General features: G+C 42.0%; 1 protein-coding gene across 10 annotated transcripts in view; it reads right to left on the bottom strand.

Annotated features, from left to right (window-relative positions):
* mlip (muscular LMNA-interacting protein) overlaps nt 1-16,624 on the bottom strand; it is a 174,375-nt gene that overhangs the window by 84,410 nt on the left and 73,341 nt on the right. For 8 of the 10 annotated variants that reach the window (XR_015752738.1, XM_043679432.2, XM_043679408.2 and 5 more), the window contains 2 exons: nt 10,444-12,231; nt 9,029-9,097 (listed from right to left, as the gene is read on the bottom strand). The exons of 1 other annotated variant lie outside the window; for it this stretch is intronic. Coding sequence is in view for 8 of the 9 variants with exons in the window: in XM_043679432.2 (XP_043535367.1) it covers nt 9,029-9,097; nt 10,444-12,231 (1,857 nt within the window). In the remaining variant the exon portion in view is untranslated. The remainder of the gene's footprint in view (nt 1-9,028; nt 9,098-10,443; nt 12,232-16,624) is intronic. One more of the 10 variants, XM_087978423.1, reaches the window with a different exon arrangement.

Raw genomic sequence — 16,624 nt, 5'->3', positions numbered from 1 at the left:
CCAGGGAGCCACTTGATAGGATCCGCCCTCTCCTTTTCCCGAAGAGTCTCAAGGACACTATGTACTGACCACTCCCTGATGGACTGGTGGTCAAAGATGCTTTTCTTCATAAATTTCTCCACAGAGGACAGGTGATACGGACGGTCCAACGAAACTTGGAGCGTTCTGCGGCAGCAAGGCCAGGGCCATCCTTCGCAACATTGGGGACAGGTAGAACCTCAGTACATAGTGACAATTGGTGTGCACGTACCGGGGATCCACACACAGCTTGATGCAGCTACACACAAAGGTGGCCATCAGGGTGAGGGCAGCATTTGGTGTGTTTTTTCCCCCGTTGCCCAGATCTTTATACACCGAGTCCCTTCGGACCCAGGCCATCTTTGATCTCCATATAAAATGGAAGATGGCCTGGGTAACTGCGACCGCACAGGTTCTGGGAATAGGTCAGACCTGTGCCACATATAACAACACTGACAGTGCCTCACACCTGATGACCAGGTTTTTTTTCCCGCGATGGAGAGCGACCGTAGCTTCCATCTGCCCAGTTTCTGCCTCACTTTCCTGATACGCTCCTCCCAAGAATTGGCGCATGACCCAACCCCTCCGAACCAAATACCCAGCATCTTCAGGTGGTCAGTCCTGACAATGAACAGGATCAAGGATTGGTTGGCCCAGTTCCCGAAGAGCACAGCCTCGCTCTTGCCTCGATTTACCTTGGCCCCTGAGGCCCGTTCAAACTAGTCACATATGCACATGAGCTGAAAATGTGTTGCTGGAAAAGCGCAGCAGGTCAGGCAGCATCCAAGGAACAGGAGAATCGACGTTTCGGGCATAAGCCCTTCTTCAGGAATGAGGAAAGTGTATCCAGCAGGCTAAGATAAAATGTAGGGAGGAGGGACTTGGGGGAGGGGCGTTGGAAATGCGATAGGTGGAAGGAGGTCAAGGTGAGGGTGATAGGCCAGAGTGAGGTGGGGACGGAGAGTTCAGGAAGAAGATTGCAGGTTAGGAAGGTGGTGCTGAGTTCGAGGGATTTGACTGAGACAAGGTGGGGGGAGGGGAAATGAGGAAACTGGAGAAATCTGAGTACATCCCTTGTGGTTGGAGGGTTCCTAGGCAGAAGATGAGGCACTCTTCCTCCAACCATCGTGTTGCTATGGTCTGACGACGGAGGAGTCCAAGGACCTGCATGTCCTTGGTGGACTGGGAGGGGGAGTTGAAGTGTTGAGCCACGGGATGGTTGGGTTGGTTGGTCCGGGTGTCCCAGAGGTGTTCTCTGAAACGTTCAGCAAGTAGGCGGCCTGTCTCCCCAATAGAGCGGAGGCCACATCGGGTGCAGCGGATGCAATAAATGATGTGTGTGGAGGTCCTTCCACCTATCGCATTTCCAAAGCCCCTCCAAGTCCCTCCTCACTACCTTTTATCTTAGCCTGCTGGACACACTTTCCTCATTCCTGAAAAAAGGGCTTATGCCCGAAACATCAATTCTCCACTCTTGAAACCTCATTTTGGTATAACGGACTGCAGTGCCCGATTCACCAGCACGAGTTCTGCTTCACCCCCAGGCGCCCAGTCACAATTGGGCAAACTCACATCTCAGAGGTCCGACGACGGAACCCCGAGTCCATACAAACTACCGAGAAATTCAGGGACACCCTCAGGGAATATCAGGAGCCCGAACAAGCCCCCATTCCACATTTGGCCGAGGTCTTACGGGTGCTTAGGACCCGGGTAGGACACTCAGTGAAACTGTACCACCAGTTACAATCACATATAAAGGACCTAGAGGAGGACACAGAGACAGCTCTGCAATCCCAGGGCTGGTCACAGAGGGTGTGGAATTGGGGCCTAAATGTAAAACATACATCCCTGGATCCGAATCATCTCGCACACCATTGTAGGCATACAGTTACTGTTGGCTCTGGCCTGGCTCCTGGTGGCGTGTCACTCATGCCGTCAGCACAAGAAATGAAAGGCCAGAAAGACCATGCTCCACGCCAAAGACTCCTGGCGGGCGATCAGGCACCACGAGCTCACAGGGCTCGAGTTAATGTAACCATCTCCCGGGACTAACCAAAGGCCCCATGACTGCAGCACGACGGCCGGCAGAATGTACCAAGCGAGGAACCGACTTTCAAGGTATCGGCATCGGGGGTGTGGACGTGTCCAACCCCTTGCCGAAGGGGGGACTGCAAGCGGGCATCAGAGCCGCCCTGCATTTGCCACAGGACTATGCCTACATCGGTAAAACTAGGAATTCATTTTGTGTTTTAAATGGCAGCCGCAGCTTAAACCCACAGAACTCAGCAGCTGCCGGTCCGCCCACGTGACCGGGAGATGGGAGCCAGAGGACAGATCAAATCCACACTAGGCCAGACACTAACCATGACTCATAGACCGAAACTCCGGAGCTAATTAATATGGAAACCCATCTCCTAATCAAATCAAGAGACTGACTGAAACACACCCACATTCATCAATACAGAACCATCCTGACACAAAGGACAGGCATCCATCAGACAGGAACGAATAGACTAATACACACCAGCACCCCAAGGGAACAAAGGGGAATGCGAGCCCCCAACCCTCACAGAGAGAGACAAGCAGATAGTACCTGACCCGTTTACATAATCCAATTAGCACCCTATTGTGTGTACACTGCAACTCTCCTGGGATGGCAGGAAACCCACCATTTGCACCTACTCCAGCGATGATGGGGAACTATCATCCCATTCATACTCAAAATCCTCACATCCTGACAAAGAAAGGTATATAATGTGTAGCAGCGCGCGGGAACAGCAGAACAGCCGAGATTTGGACCTCGGTTGGTCTCCGCCGATATTACTGTATCAATAAACATTACCGATTGTTGAACCGCACTCTGGGCTCGGACTGATATCATTTCATCCGCGCTAACGTGTCCAACCCCCTATCCTGCACATAGGCGATTGTATCTCTGAGGAGTGCGAGACTCTCGGCGATCTTCCTGCCCGGTACAGCACAGGTTTGGTCATGGTGGATCACCGATCCCAGAGCAGACCTGACCCGGTTGGCAATGACCTTTGACAAGATTTTGTAATCCGCATTCAATAGTGAGATTGGTCTCCAATTTCTGATTTCCTCCCTCTCCCCCTTCCGCTTGTAGATGAGGCTGATGATGCCTTTCCTCATGGATTCACTCATGGTACCTGCCAGAATCATACTGACATACACCTCCAGCAGGCCCAGGCCAATCAAGTCTCACAGAGCAGAGTAGAGCTCGACCAGTTAGCCGTCGCTTCCGGGAGTTTTATTCTTTTCGCAGGACTCGATGGCCTTGGTCAGCTCATCCAGAGAAAGCGGCTGGTCCAGCCTCTCCTGTGTTCTGTCATCTAAGACCTCCGTGATAGAGGACAGGAACAACTGGGAGGCTGCGCTGTTGGTTGGCTTAGAGTCGTACAGACTGGCATAGAAGGATTTGCTGATCCTCATGACGTCAGCCTGAGATAACGTTACCGAGCCATCATCTTCCTTCAGGCTGATGAACACGGAGCTCTCTTTGTGCACCTTCTGGAAGAAGAAACGTGAGCACGTCTCGTCCTGCTCCACGGAGCAGACCCTGGACCGGAAGATTATCTTGGAGGCCTCCGAAGCAAAGAGCGAGGCTTGCTGGCCCTCCTGGAGGTCCTCCGTGACATTGACCCCCATCATCTGCAGCAGGAGCAGGTTGTGTATACTTTCCTGGAGTCGGGACAGTTTTCCTCACCTCCTCTCGCCTCCTGAACACCTTTGAGTGATGATTTCCACTAGCTCCGATGACTCAAAGCAAACCCAGGTCCCTGTGAGGCACTGAACCCACAGCACTCCAGCAGAATCTTCAGCGCTTAAAGTGTTGGTGATGTAATTGTGTTACAGCCAACACATGTTTTAAAAGATTGTGCTTGAGAAACAATGTCCCCAATTCGGCAATCACATTACATTTGCATTAACGAAACACGCATTATAGCTGAATGGCCTATAGTGCCTTTAACATAGTCAAATGTCCTAAAGAACTTCACAGTAGCATTATCAGAAAAAACCCTCAAATTTTAAGGAGCATCTTGAACGAGAGACAGGCAAGATGCAGGAGATATTTAAGGGGCAAGATCGCAAGTTTGGAACTGAGTCAATGAAAGGTTTCAACGGTAATCTGAAGGAAATTAGGGATGCACAAGAGCCCAGAGTTGGGGGAATGTAAAGCTTTTGGAAGTTTGCAGGTCCGGAGAGGTTTAGGTGGATAAAGAGGGGTTGGGCCACAGGTAAGTGAACAAAGGCAAGGACTGATTAGGGATAGTCAACATGGCTTTGAGAGTGGGAAATCATGTCTCACAAACTTGACTGAGTTTTTTGAGGAAGTAACAAAGAGGATTGATGAGGGCAGAGCGGTAGATGTGATCTATATGGACTTCAGTAAAGTGTTCGACAAGGCTCCCCATGGGAGACTAATTAGTAAGGTTAGATCTCACAGAATACAGGGAGAACTAGCCGTTTGGATACAAAACTGGCTCAAAGGTAGAAGACAGAGGGTGGTGGTGGAGGGTTGTTTTTCAGACTGGAGGCCTGTGACCAGTGGAGTGCTACAAGGATCGGTGCTGGGTCCTCTACTTTTTGTCATTTACATAAATGATTTGGATGCGAGCATAAGAGGTACAGTTAGTAAGTTTGCAGATGACACCAAAATTGGAGTTGTAGTGGACAATGAAGAGGGTTACCTCAGATTACAACAGGATCTTGATCAGATGGACCAGTGGGCTGAGAAGTGGCAGATGGCGTTTAATTCAGATAAATGTGAGGTGCTGCATTATGGGAAAGCAAATCTTTGCAGGACTTATACACTTAATGGTAAGGTCCTAGGGAGTCTTGCTGAACAAAGAGACCTTGGAGTGCAGGTTCATAGTTCCTTGAAAGTGGAGTTGCAGGTAGATAGGATAGTGATTAAGGCATTTGGTATGCTTTCCTTTATTAGTCAGAGTATTGAGTACAGGGGTTGGGAGGTCATGTTCGACAAGGCTCCCCATGGGAGACTAATTAGCAAGGTTAGATCTCACAGAATACAGGGAGAACTAGCCATTTGGATACAAAACTGGCTCAAAGGTAGAAGACAGAGGGTGGTGGTGGTGGAGGGTTGTTTTTCAGACTGGAGGCCTGTGACCAGTGGAGTGCTACAAGGACATTGGTTAGGCCACTGTTGGAATATTGCGTGTAATTCTGGTCTCCTTCCTATCAGAAAGATGTTGTGAAACTTGAAAGGGTTGGAGGATTTGAGCTAATGGGAGAGGCTAAACAGGCTGGGGCTGTTTTCCCTGGAGCGGCGGAGGCTGAGGGGTGACCTTATAGAGGTTTACAAAATTATGAGGGGTAAATAGGCAAAGTCTTTTCCCTTGGGTGGGGGAGTCCCGAACTAGAGGGCATAGGTTTAGAGTGAGTGGGGAAAGATATAAAAAAGACCTACGGGGCAACTTTTTCACGCAGAGGGTGGTACGTGTATGGAATGAGCTGCCAGAGGATGTGGTGGAGGCTGGTACAATTGCAACATTTAAAAGGCATTTGGATGGGTATAGGAAGGGTTTGGAGGGACATGGGCTGGGTAGTGGCAGGTGGGACTAGATTGGGTTGGGATATCTGGTCGGCATGGATGGGTTGTACCGAAGGGTCTGTTTCCATGCTGTACATCTCTATGACTCTAAAAAGATAAGGATAGCAAAGATTTGAAGGTTTACCAAAAGTTCAAGTTTATCAAAAGTGAACAATGGGAGGATGACCCAGAAAGCAATGGAAGAGATGGGTCTAAAAATGACAAATGCATAGATCAGAGTTTTACCAGTAGATGGGCCAAGGTATGAGAATTTTATAACAGCTAAAGTAAGAGATTTAAGGGAAATGGGACCAGAGGCGTGGCCAAAAGTATCATTAAAGCATTATGAACAGAATAGCTAAGCTTCAGACAATGACCAAGGAGAGGGGATGGATCAGGTGGCCAGGTAATGGAGTTCATGGTTAGAGTCGAGAAAAGAAAAGGTGATTTGCGAGGATAAGATGTTCTCAGAGGCACAGTCTATTTTAAGTGGCCATTAGTGTACTTGGAACTCTAAATGGGTCCTAACCAGAACTTGGTACTCTGCTATGATGCCATTCTGTACAGAGTTCTGGTTAGGACCCATTTAGAGTTCCACCCCTTCATCTCCCAGTGCCCTTACTTTTAAGTACAGCTTTTACTGATTTTTACACTTTGCTGTTCTCAGCATTCAGAAAACACTCCAATACAGATGTCTTAATAGTAGAGTGGCTGATTATTCTTTCTCACTGCTACAATTTTGCTCACTCAATTTATCAACTTCGTAACCCATATATAATCCATTATAATGTCTAACCTGATGACATCTACTCCATTATCTAATTTATGATAGAAAAAAATTAGAATTTAAGGCTTTAAATCATCAAAAGACAATGCTAGTTGTATCTTCCCAATCTTATCACGTCTGCTATCTCTACTCTCTGCTTCCTATATCAAACCAATATTTTACCCACATCAAAGTATTGTCTCCAAATTTCTGAACTCTTATTTTTGATAACAGTCTTATATTTAGAATCACAGTGAGTACCTTCTGGACATCCATCTTAAATACTGAGTGCTAATCCAGCATTATTACCACAACGCCACAACCTTGTCTCAAGTCAGAAGCATGATACATGAGTGCAACTCCAACAGCATGCAAGAAACTTGACAGCAATCAAGAAAAGAAAAACAGCTAGCTTGATTATCACCTTTACCAACACCATCAGCATTCACTCCCTCCATAGTAGAGTGATTACATTGGTTGCTTCTGAGGCACAGAGCCCAAATGGGCAGGAGGATGGTATGCTCCTTACAAGTTCATCTAGAAGCTCCAGCAATTGGTATCATTAGAGAATAACAAATTTTTTTTCGTTCATTTCTCACACTTCAAGTGGAGTAACATCATGAGTCAAACAGAACCGACAAAGAAATCTACTTTCCTGCAAAAACTTTTTGGAACAGAGGAAAGTTCAATCTGTACGATCTTTCGCTCTCAGCTCAGATATCCTTGGAAATCTTCATGAAACTTTTTCAGTGTTTCTATATCCTTTTTCACAAGATGGACACCAGACAATTTATAGCTTACCAATCTTACCACAGGTCCGAATAGGTTTAACATAACTTCTCTTGCATTTTAATGGCATCATTAGCATTAGATTCATTGCTGATTTACTTTTAACTGTCTTCATAAACTGATTCAAGATATTTAGTGATCTGGATGTAGGGTTGCTCGCTAAGCTGGAAGCTGAAACAAACCTTCCAGCTCAGCAAGCAAACCTACATCCAGAACCTCAACCTGAGCTACAAATCTTCTCAAAACATTTAGTGATCTGCATTTCTGCATGTCTAGATGCTACTGTTCTTTTATCCCATACAGAAACCTTTTTTGAGGAGATAGTGTACGTGATATCCCCTTTAAACTGTGGGCTTGTCCTTTTAAGTGGTGGACATCACAGGTTTGGAAAAAGCCGCGAAAGAGAGCTCAGTGATTTCCTGCAAAACAATATAGATAGCTCACACTGCAGCCACACAGAAAGGGGATGATTAGAAAGGTTGCTTTCCCAAGTTAGGTTAGTGGGTAACTTGTTTGTTTTTCATAGAAAGAAAGGTTTTTTTCAAAGAATGGTGGTAGCAGCATTTTTATTGCATTAGGGAGAATATTCTTCAGTGTTAAAGGGGCAAGTGGTTTGATCTAAGCATAATAGTAGCCTTCACCATTCCAGAAATTAAACCAAATTAAGAAAGAAGAAATAAGTCATGGATTTATATATTCTTTGCTTTTTCACAACCCTATTATATCTCATGCATGCGAACTAATTAATTACATTTGAAGTGCAGTCACCGTCATGATGTCAGTACACGAGCCAATTTATGCAGATGAAGCTCCCTCAAACAATAATGGGCCAGGTCAAAGTCAATCAAGTAATCTGTTTTTAGATGTCGTTGAGGGATAATTATTGGAAACAACATAGAAAAGCTCTCATTTTCTACTCGTACTATTGCCATCGGATCATTTATGTTGTTCAGTTGAGAGGACAAGTAGACTTTTCCGCTGAATATCAGCACCTCTGACAGGCCAGTACTTCCTCAGCATTGCCCTGGAGTGCCAGGCTAGATTTTGCATTTAAGTTGTTGGAATGGAGCTTGAACCCATAACATTCTGACTCAAAGGTGAGAGTGCTACTACTGAGCCAAGGCGCAGTGCCAAACAATTTCCAGAGATTTTTTTGATTCACAACTCCTCCAGAAAATAAACTTCCTGCCTTCAGCATTCGTATCAGTAATTACCAAACATGCCAGTGTTGCAAGCTACACTTGAGGTTTTGCTTTACTGAAATAAAAATGATTGAATAGTGACTAAACTTGAAACTGTAAAAGTGTGAAATAATTATGTACCACTGCAATTTCAGATTATGTATGTATTTTCATTGCAGTTGAATTCATGCTGTCACCCTATGGAGAGGCAAAACTGTGCACAGCTTCTGCTTTTTTTTTTTAAGATTCACATCTATGATTCTGAGCCACTTAAGATTCAACACCAAAAGTTCAGGCCAGCAGTGTCTGAATTAAGACATATAACTCAGATTGCAGTTTAGGATTCTTCAAGGCAAGAATTGACATCGACTTTGACAGGTCTTTTACTGAAAGTACTATGCTTCAGGATTGTACCATGACAAAAATAAGAATTCATTGCAAAATGCAGCATACTGCAGAACAAAGTATTGGCAAGGTATTCGCCTCACAGCAAGCATTTAACATACAGCAACATATGAAATATTGTTAAATATGATGATGGTTTAAAGATCTTTCACTTGCAGCTCAATCCTCCTAAATCATTACCAGCAATATTAACCTTTAATTGATTTAATACTGAAATGGAAATGTCGATAGAATGTTCACTTGTATAAAGAGGAAATCAGGACTGTTAATGCAAAATTTCCTATGGCTGACACTAACCTTCTGCTCCAAAAGCAGTGTGTTTGTTGGTATTGCTGCAAAAGCCTTATAACTTGACTTGATCTTGTACTGCAGAAGAAGTGAGGAAATAATCAAAAAGTGAACAAGCAGGGAAAGTGAGCAATGCAATAAAATTAGCAGTAAAAAAAGTTTTATTACTGAATATAGATGATATACTAAGATTATAATTTGAAGAGAATTTAAATAAAAGGGCTTCTACATGTGATAATAACTATCTTTTGTAATCCTGCAAAAAATTCATCTTAATGGTCATTAACATTGGTTTCAATTTGAAATGCAGTATTTCAATGGTTAAAATGGGCAGTATCCTAAAGATGCAAGGAGTGATGTTGTTCTGCAGATTTACTTTGCAGTATATTTAATAAAAACAGTCAAAGTTTGCAATAAACTGAAGCAGAGTTTAAGGGTTAACAGGCAAACCAGATCTACCCAGAAATCTCAAACACAACATCCTATTGTGAAGAACATTTTATTTACAAAAAAATCTCTTATTAAACTTTTATTGCAATCTCATTGTCCACCAAATATACGAACTCTAAATAATAAAAAAGAAAAATATTTTAGTATATACTGTTCAATTTAATCAGTATATGAATTCGGTATGAAGTCTTGACAGAATGGAATTCTAACAAAGCTGTTTATTACAACTTGATTATTTCAGTTATTAAAAAGATTTTGTTGGAAAAAGTCCACAAGTATATTGTTTCTCCTGTGCATCTTAGTTATCTTTCTACCAGGTCACACACTATGTTGGAGGGTTTGCAAAAACAAAACCTGCTCCTGGGAGATCTGTAATTTGCCCTAAACAGAGTGACCTCTGTGCAGGAAGACTACCTCATTGGGACTAGCAACTCGATGGGAAAATGTATGTACAGGTATAAATATAAGAAATAATTTCATCATTTAACACATTATGAATTATTGTCTTGCATTATCTAAATTCTCCAAAAATTCTTGAGTAAAGCTAAATACTCCAAAGGAGGAGCATAAAGTAAAACTTGTCCATGGTAGTGCATTTAAGTTGCTGTAAAAAAAAGTTAAGAGAAATAATTTTAACATTTTCAAAGCAATTTTTAAGAACCTCACCTAAGGTTTTGCATTTATGCTAAAAGAGCTGAAATGCTTATTTTATAACAGATTGCCATTAAGCACTTTGAACCTCAGAAATCTGCATTTAACACAATAAAGAATTGATCAAGATGTCTCAAAACCGAGATAGCAGTTCTAGCAAAATCAAAAACAATGAATAATGCTAAGAAGAAGAGGTAGATTCGTCACATAAATAGATTCATGCAGGTTACTTCAATTAGCAAAGCCAAAGTATCAAATGGTCATTCCAAGTGATGAGCATTCACCATTATCTAGAACATGCAAAAGAAGGAGATATAAAATACCTTTTGTGGTTTCTTTGGCTCGATCTCAGTAGAATAGGATAAAGATTGTGCTGGAGACTTTGTACCAGGCTTTGAGAAATGTGATGGTGGAGGAGGGGATTGGGCTGAACTAGATGTTGTTATTTCAAGTCGTGGGTTAGAGAGCTGTGCTGTAGGGTGAGCTGAATTGATAACATTAGCATTGGATCTAGAGAAAGGAGAAAGGTGGAACGATAACTGTCCTGGGCTAGACGGTCTTTGAGAGAAAGAATAATTTGGAATATGGGAATGGGAGCTCAATCCTAATGATGAAGAGTGAGGCACAATTTCATTTTGGGTAGAAGAAACAGAAATCGATCTTGGTGTAGACAAAACAGAATTTACATTCAATGGAGTAGGAGTGAGGGAACCAGACTGTGGTGAGGAGTTAATTTGAGTGGATGAAGACGACATGGAGGCTGTGGAAGATGGAACAGACTGTTCTGATAGACAAGAAATATTGTAGGGTCTTGCAGTAGGAGAAAGGGAAGAAACCTTTGGAACAAGAGACAGAGTGTCAATTTCTCCAGGATAGTAATTGAAGCTTGAATAATGAGGCGTGGGGGAAATTTTACTGGATCCTTCAGAGGGTAAGGAAAGATCTGATAAAGGAGGCTCTATCTTTTGCGCTGGGGAGAATGAACTGTTTGGTGAAAAACGATATGAAGTAAATTGTCCTGTGCTGGGAGGAAGTAGTCCATGTCTTGGGAAGGGACAATGGGGTAAGGTAGGGGGCTTTGTAGCATGTGACAATGATATCATTGTGGGTGTAGAATTGCTCAGCCTTGAGTAATTAGCATGATGTTTTATGGATGAGAAGCTGGGTAAAGTTTCCGTTGACTCCGTGGAAGTGTTGCCATGTTTCTGAGATAAAGATGTAAATGAGCAATGAAGAGTATTTTTTCCAGACTCTGGGGATGAAAGAGTGGTTAAGGATCTTGAGGAGATCGAAGAAACTCCTGCAAGTTTTCCAGAAGAATATGGCAGAGGCGTCAGAGGAGTGGGGGAAATTGTTTTAGCTTTTGGACAGGAAGATGATACTTGTAGAGTAGTAGAAACTGGAAATTTGCTAGGTGATTGTGAACCAATGGCAATCAAGGATGTTGTGGAAGAAACTGGTTTTGATTGTTCCGAGGAGTTGGGTGACACAGAAGGCCGCTTTCCAGACCTTAGAATTGAAGTCAATAATGACAACTGAGTTGGAGGAGATGGTACTACTGTGGATTTTGCTGCAGTCACGTGTGTTGAAGCTTGACTGGAAGAATGAAGAATTCTAGGTGAATGGCATGAAACTCCCCAAGTATTGGAAGAATGTGTATTCTGGCTTGAAGAATGAAGTGATGACTGCACGTGAGTTGAAGAGCATATGGTGGATTGTGAAGAAGGCAAAGTTGAGGAGGACCAGGTTGGAGAAGACTGCAAATCACTACAGCTCAGAAAGTGTAATGGGAATGGGGGATAGGAAGGTGAAATGGTTTTAGACTTCATAAAGGAAGCGCTGAATGGGAAAAGGGAGGTGGTATTAAGGGCTGACGGCAAAGAGTTCGAAGATATAAAGGAGGTTTCCAAGGAAGTGAAAACAGTGGACCGAGGGAAACTCGAAGATTTCTTTTCTAAATTTGAGTTGGTGGGAAAACAGAACGAAGATTTATTTAACAAAGTTGAACTGCAAATACGTCGCGTATCAGCTGCAGAGGAATCACCATTCTCAGTTGTGGAGGTTAATGGTTGAGTAATGACGTTATCAGGTGTACAAGAGGAAGTGCTTGACTGTAAAAGGTAAAAATAAAAGGAGGAAGTAAGTAAAAGATCCAATGTGGTAATGAAAGATTAACAACATATACTGTGGATTATCAGGTCATTTGTAGCTGAGATTTTCTTTTTACATTTGTTTTAGCCATTACTCCTTCTTGTTATTTGATTTTATTTCATTAATTCTCAAGTTGTGATCTGTGGCATGACTGCATTTAGTGCACATTCTTAGTTATGCTGAGAAAGTGATAGGGGATATTTTGACCCATTTAACACTGACCTTCACAAATAAGGGGCATGATACAGCACTTTAGAGAGCACTTAGGTATCAGAGTGCAGCCAGACTGGTGTTATACAGAGGGCAGAGTAGTGTTCCTTCCTTAAAGGGCATTAGTGAACTAGTTGGTTTTTCATGACATTCTGACAGCTTCAAGATTACGTTTACTCTTACTAAAATCTCATTTCCAAATTTGTTTTTAAACCAAATTCAATGTTGCAAACTGCTTTAGTAGAGTTTAAATATGGATTCCCTGGACCCTCACATCAAGTCAGTCATTTGGATTTCTCATCTGTGCATTTTTGTTTAGGTGTACCAACTTAAAATAGAGATTGACAGTTCCAAATACACTGCGTAGTAAGATGACAGCCTGGTAGAATTATGTTCAAAAAAATGTTCATTTCAGTTAAACACACGTCAATTGTTATTGTGTTGTTTCAGGTAAAATATAGAAATTCAGCACTGTTTTAAGCATATAATCAATATTACTTTGACACCAACAAGCAATAATCACTTTGTAATTATCCATTTCTGACCATAAAACTAATTAAATCTGTCAATTCACTCAATGTGCTCCTTATTTGCCCCATAAATATTAATCACAAAACAATTCCCTTCAGCATTTTCTTTTCTCCAACACAAACGTTAATGATAGCCACTCATGTCAAGTACCCATTTGACAGTATTATTTTTGAAGAAATTGAAGTCTTCTCAGGTCAGTTTGACAATTCTAATTAGCAATGTCCCACGACTGCAGTTGGGAAGAGTGTCTCACTGCTCCACAATCTATCACCAAATGTATAAAATCCCAGTGAGACCATCAAAACGATCAGTGTGTCTGACTGACTGCTACTCAGGACAAATGTAATTTACATCATGTTTTGTAACAGAAAATTAAATATTTATTATAAAACATTTAATTTAGCAAGAAAAGGGATTTCTGATCTACCATAATGCTACTTAGACTATACTCCTTCAAAACCCACAAATCCATTTACACACAATCATGGTCAAGATAGAAAAATGCTTAGCACATATACTCTGGATGGAAAAATATTTCCATGGTACTCTCAGCTTCTTAACACACTGCAGCTCAACCAGAAGGCTGGTGTCAAGCAGAATTTTCTCAATTTAAAAGACTCTCAATGCTGTTCCGTCTCGAATTCACCTCTCACAGATTCTAAAAGTAGCATTGTATCTCACAGCTCATCAATATGCAAAGTTAAAAATCACAACACCAAGTTATAGTCCAACAGGTTTATTTGGAAGCACTAGCTTTCGGAACACTGCTCCTTCATCAGGTGGCTGTGGAGTATAAGATTGTAAAACACAGAATTTATAGCGAAATGTTTACAGTGTGACGCAACTGAAATTATATATTGAAAAAGACTTGGATTTCTTGTTAAGTCTCATCTTTTAGAATGACCATGTTCGTTTAAGTTCTTTCATATGTAAATCCCAGAACTTCTTTGTAAAAGTTACATTCTCAAGTGAACTTTAACAAAAGGTGCCACGTCAGCTCAGATAATGCACTGAAGGTGTGAGGTGCCCTGTCTGAGCCCCAATGTTCACACTGATTCTAATCTAAAAAAGAGATTTACAGAATCTTACATGGATTTATGCAGTTTTTGGGCAAAATAAAATGTAATTCTGCAAGTACAAATTCACTCAACAAACTTAAATGTGGGTGTGTGCGTGGGAGGGAATGAGTATCTGAGAGAGTGTGTGTATGTGCACGTGTGTGAGTGTAAGTGTAATGGGGTATACGTCTGAGAAAGGGTGCATGTCTGGGTGTGAGTGTGGTAGTGTATGTGCCAGCGTATGAGAGAGAACTTGTGCGTGTGAGTACGATGGGGTCACCTGTCGTGTGACATGAACCCAAGGCCCCAGTTGAGGCCATCCCTATGGGTACCGAACATGGCTATCAGCCTCCGCTCATCCACTTTGCATTGTTGCCTGTCCCAAAATCCACCTTGGAGGATGGTCACCTGAAGGTCCAAGGTCAAATATCCTGGACCACTGAAGTTTTCTCCAGCTGGGAGGGAACAGTCCTACCTGTTGATTGTTGTGCGGTGTCCATTCATTCGTTGCCGTAGCCTCTGCTTGGTCTCGCCAATGTACCATGCCTCAGAGCATCCTTGTTTGCAGCATATGAGATTGACAATGTTGGCCAAGTCACATGAGTACCAACTACATACATGGTGAGTGAGTGGTGTCCCCAACAGTAATGGTGGTATCTGTGTCGACACTGTGACACATCTTGCAGCATCTGCTGTAACAAGATTGTATGGTGTTGTCCTGAAAGCAGGGCTGTTTGCTACGAACAATGATCTGTTTGAGGTTTGGTGGTTGTTTAAAGGTGAGAAGTGGAGGCGCGGGGAAGGTCTTGGCGAGGTGCTCATCCGCATTGATAACATGTTGCAGGCTGCGAAGAACATGGCGTAGTTTTTCGGCTTCTGGGATGTACTGGTCAACGAAGGGTACCCTGAAGGTTGCAGCTCTTGTCTGTCTCCTGAGAAGGTCATTATGGTTTCTCGCAGTGCCATGTCAGAACTGGTGGTCGATGATTTGAACATCGTACCACGTTCTTATGAGGTCATCCTTGAGTACTTCCAAGTATGAGAATGTATCTTTTTTAAAAAGTTCTGGGAATTACATTTGAAAGAACTGAAACAAACATGGTCATTCTAAAAGATGAAAGACTTAACAAACAATCCAGTTCTTTTTCAATTTCAGTTGCATCAAATTGTAAACTTTTGCTATAAATTCTGTGTCTTACGATCTTCTATTCCACAACCACCTGATGAAAGAGCAGCACTCCGAAAGCTAGTGCTTCCAAATAAACCTGTTGATGTATAACCTGGTCTTGTGTGATTTTTAACGTTGTCCACCCCAGTCCAACACCAGCACCTCCAAATCATCAAAATGCAACACTTAATTTTTGAGCTGCAAAACTCTCCTATTTCAGTTACAGAAGACCAACTTTCATTTCAGTTTATACTGTAGTTTCAAGAAGAAAATATACGGTCTCTTACAAATGCTTGTACTCTTTACTATAAAGTGATTTAAGCTCTGTGCTCCTTGGCTCTGATCAAAGTCAAGAGAAGTTACATGAAGCCTGTATTGTCTCCCAACTAGGTTGGAGACATTTGTCAAGTTTATGGCATCTAACCACAACGGACAACAGCAACTATCAAAGTATGCTTGCCCAAACAAACAATGCAGCCTTACAACAGGTTGAAGCTTCAAAGCAAACCGCATCAGCAACAATGGACTGATTCATACTTGCAATGTTCTTCAAACAGTCCCCCATGGAGTCATAGCACATAGAAGTGCTAAAGTGGTTTCTATCAGCACCCCGCTCCCTACTCTGTGAAAACAACTATGTTCCCACATTGCTCCCTAGTGGCCAGATTTTATCATCAGCAGAAATCTGAAAATTGCTTACACTTTCATTCAAAAAATACACAAGGAGGGGAAAGATAGAAAATACCAAGAGTCAGTCTTCATAAGACAAAATATACATACACAAATATTACTGTTTTCTTCACCCCTTAAGTCCAAATACTGCCTTCACTGATTACAATAAGAATGCTTTCCTTTAAAGTTGATATTGTAATGATTTGATTGTTTTCAATCTCAAAGAATAAAATTTGGGCAAAATTGAAGAGAAAAATCAAAAGATTGAAAAAAAAAAGTTTAGTCAATGGGTTTTTTTTTTCAAATGGTAAGACCTTTCAAAAAGCTTATGTAAAAGGAAATGATGCAATTGCACGTATGCAAGGAGTTCACTGCCCTCTTCAAGTGAAAATAAATCTGTTGACAGCTTCTTAATCTACCACATACATTTACATTTACCAATAAAAAAGTTATGTATGGTAAATTATGAATTTTAAATTCTTAATTTTACAGATATAATTGGACAAGTTAATCCATTGGAATTTCAATGAATTTTTCTTCAACTGACAATGTTGTTCATGTCCATGTGAGTATTGATGGTACAGCAATAAATTCTACAGTTTTGAAAATTAAACCACAGCTTGGTAACAATTTGGATTAAATTTGGCAAGACACATTGCAACTGTGTAAGACTTTGGTCAAGCCACATTTGGGATACTGTGTGCAGTTCTGGTT

This window comes from Chiloscyllium plagiosum, unplaced genomic scaffold (genome assembly GCF_037043375.1).
Source record: "Chiloscyllium plagiosum isolate Xiang-an unplaced genomic scaffold, Cpla_swu_hap1 HiC_scaffold_3, whole genome shotgun sequence".
Lineage (NCBI taxonomy): Eukaryota > Metazoa > Chordata > Chondrichthyes > Orectolobiformes > Hemiscylliidae > Chiloscyllium > Chiloscyllium plagiosum.
This window is presented reverse-complemented; position numbering and strand designations above follow the sequence as displayed.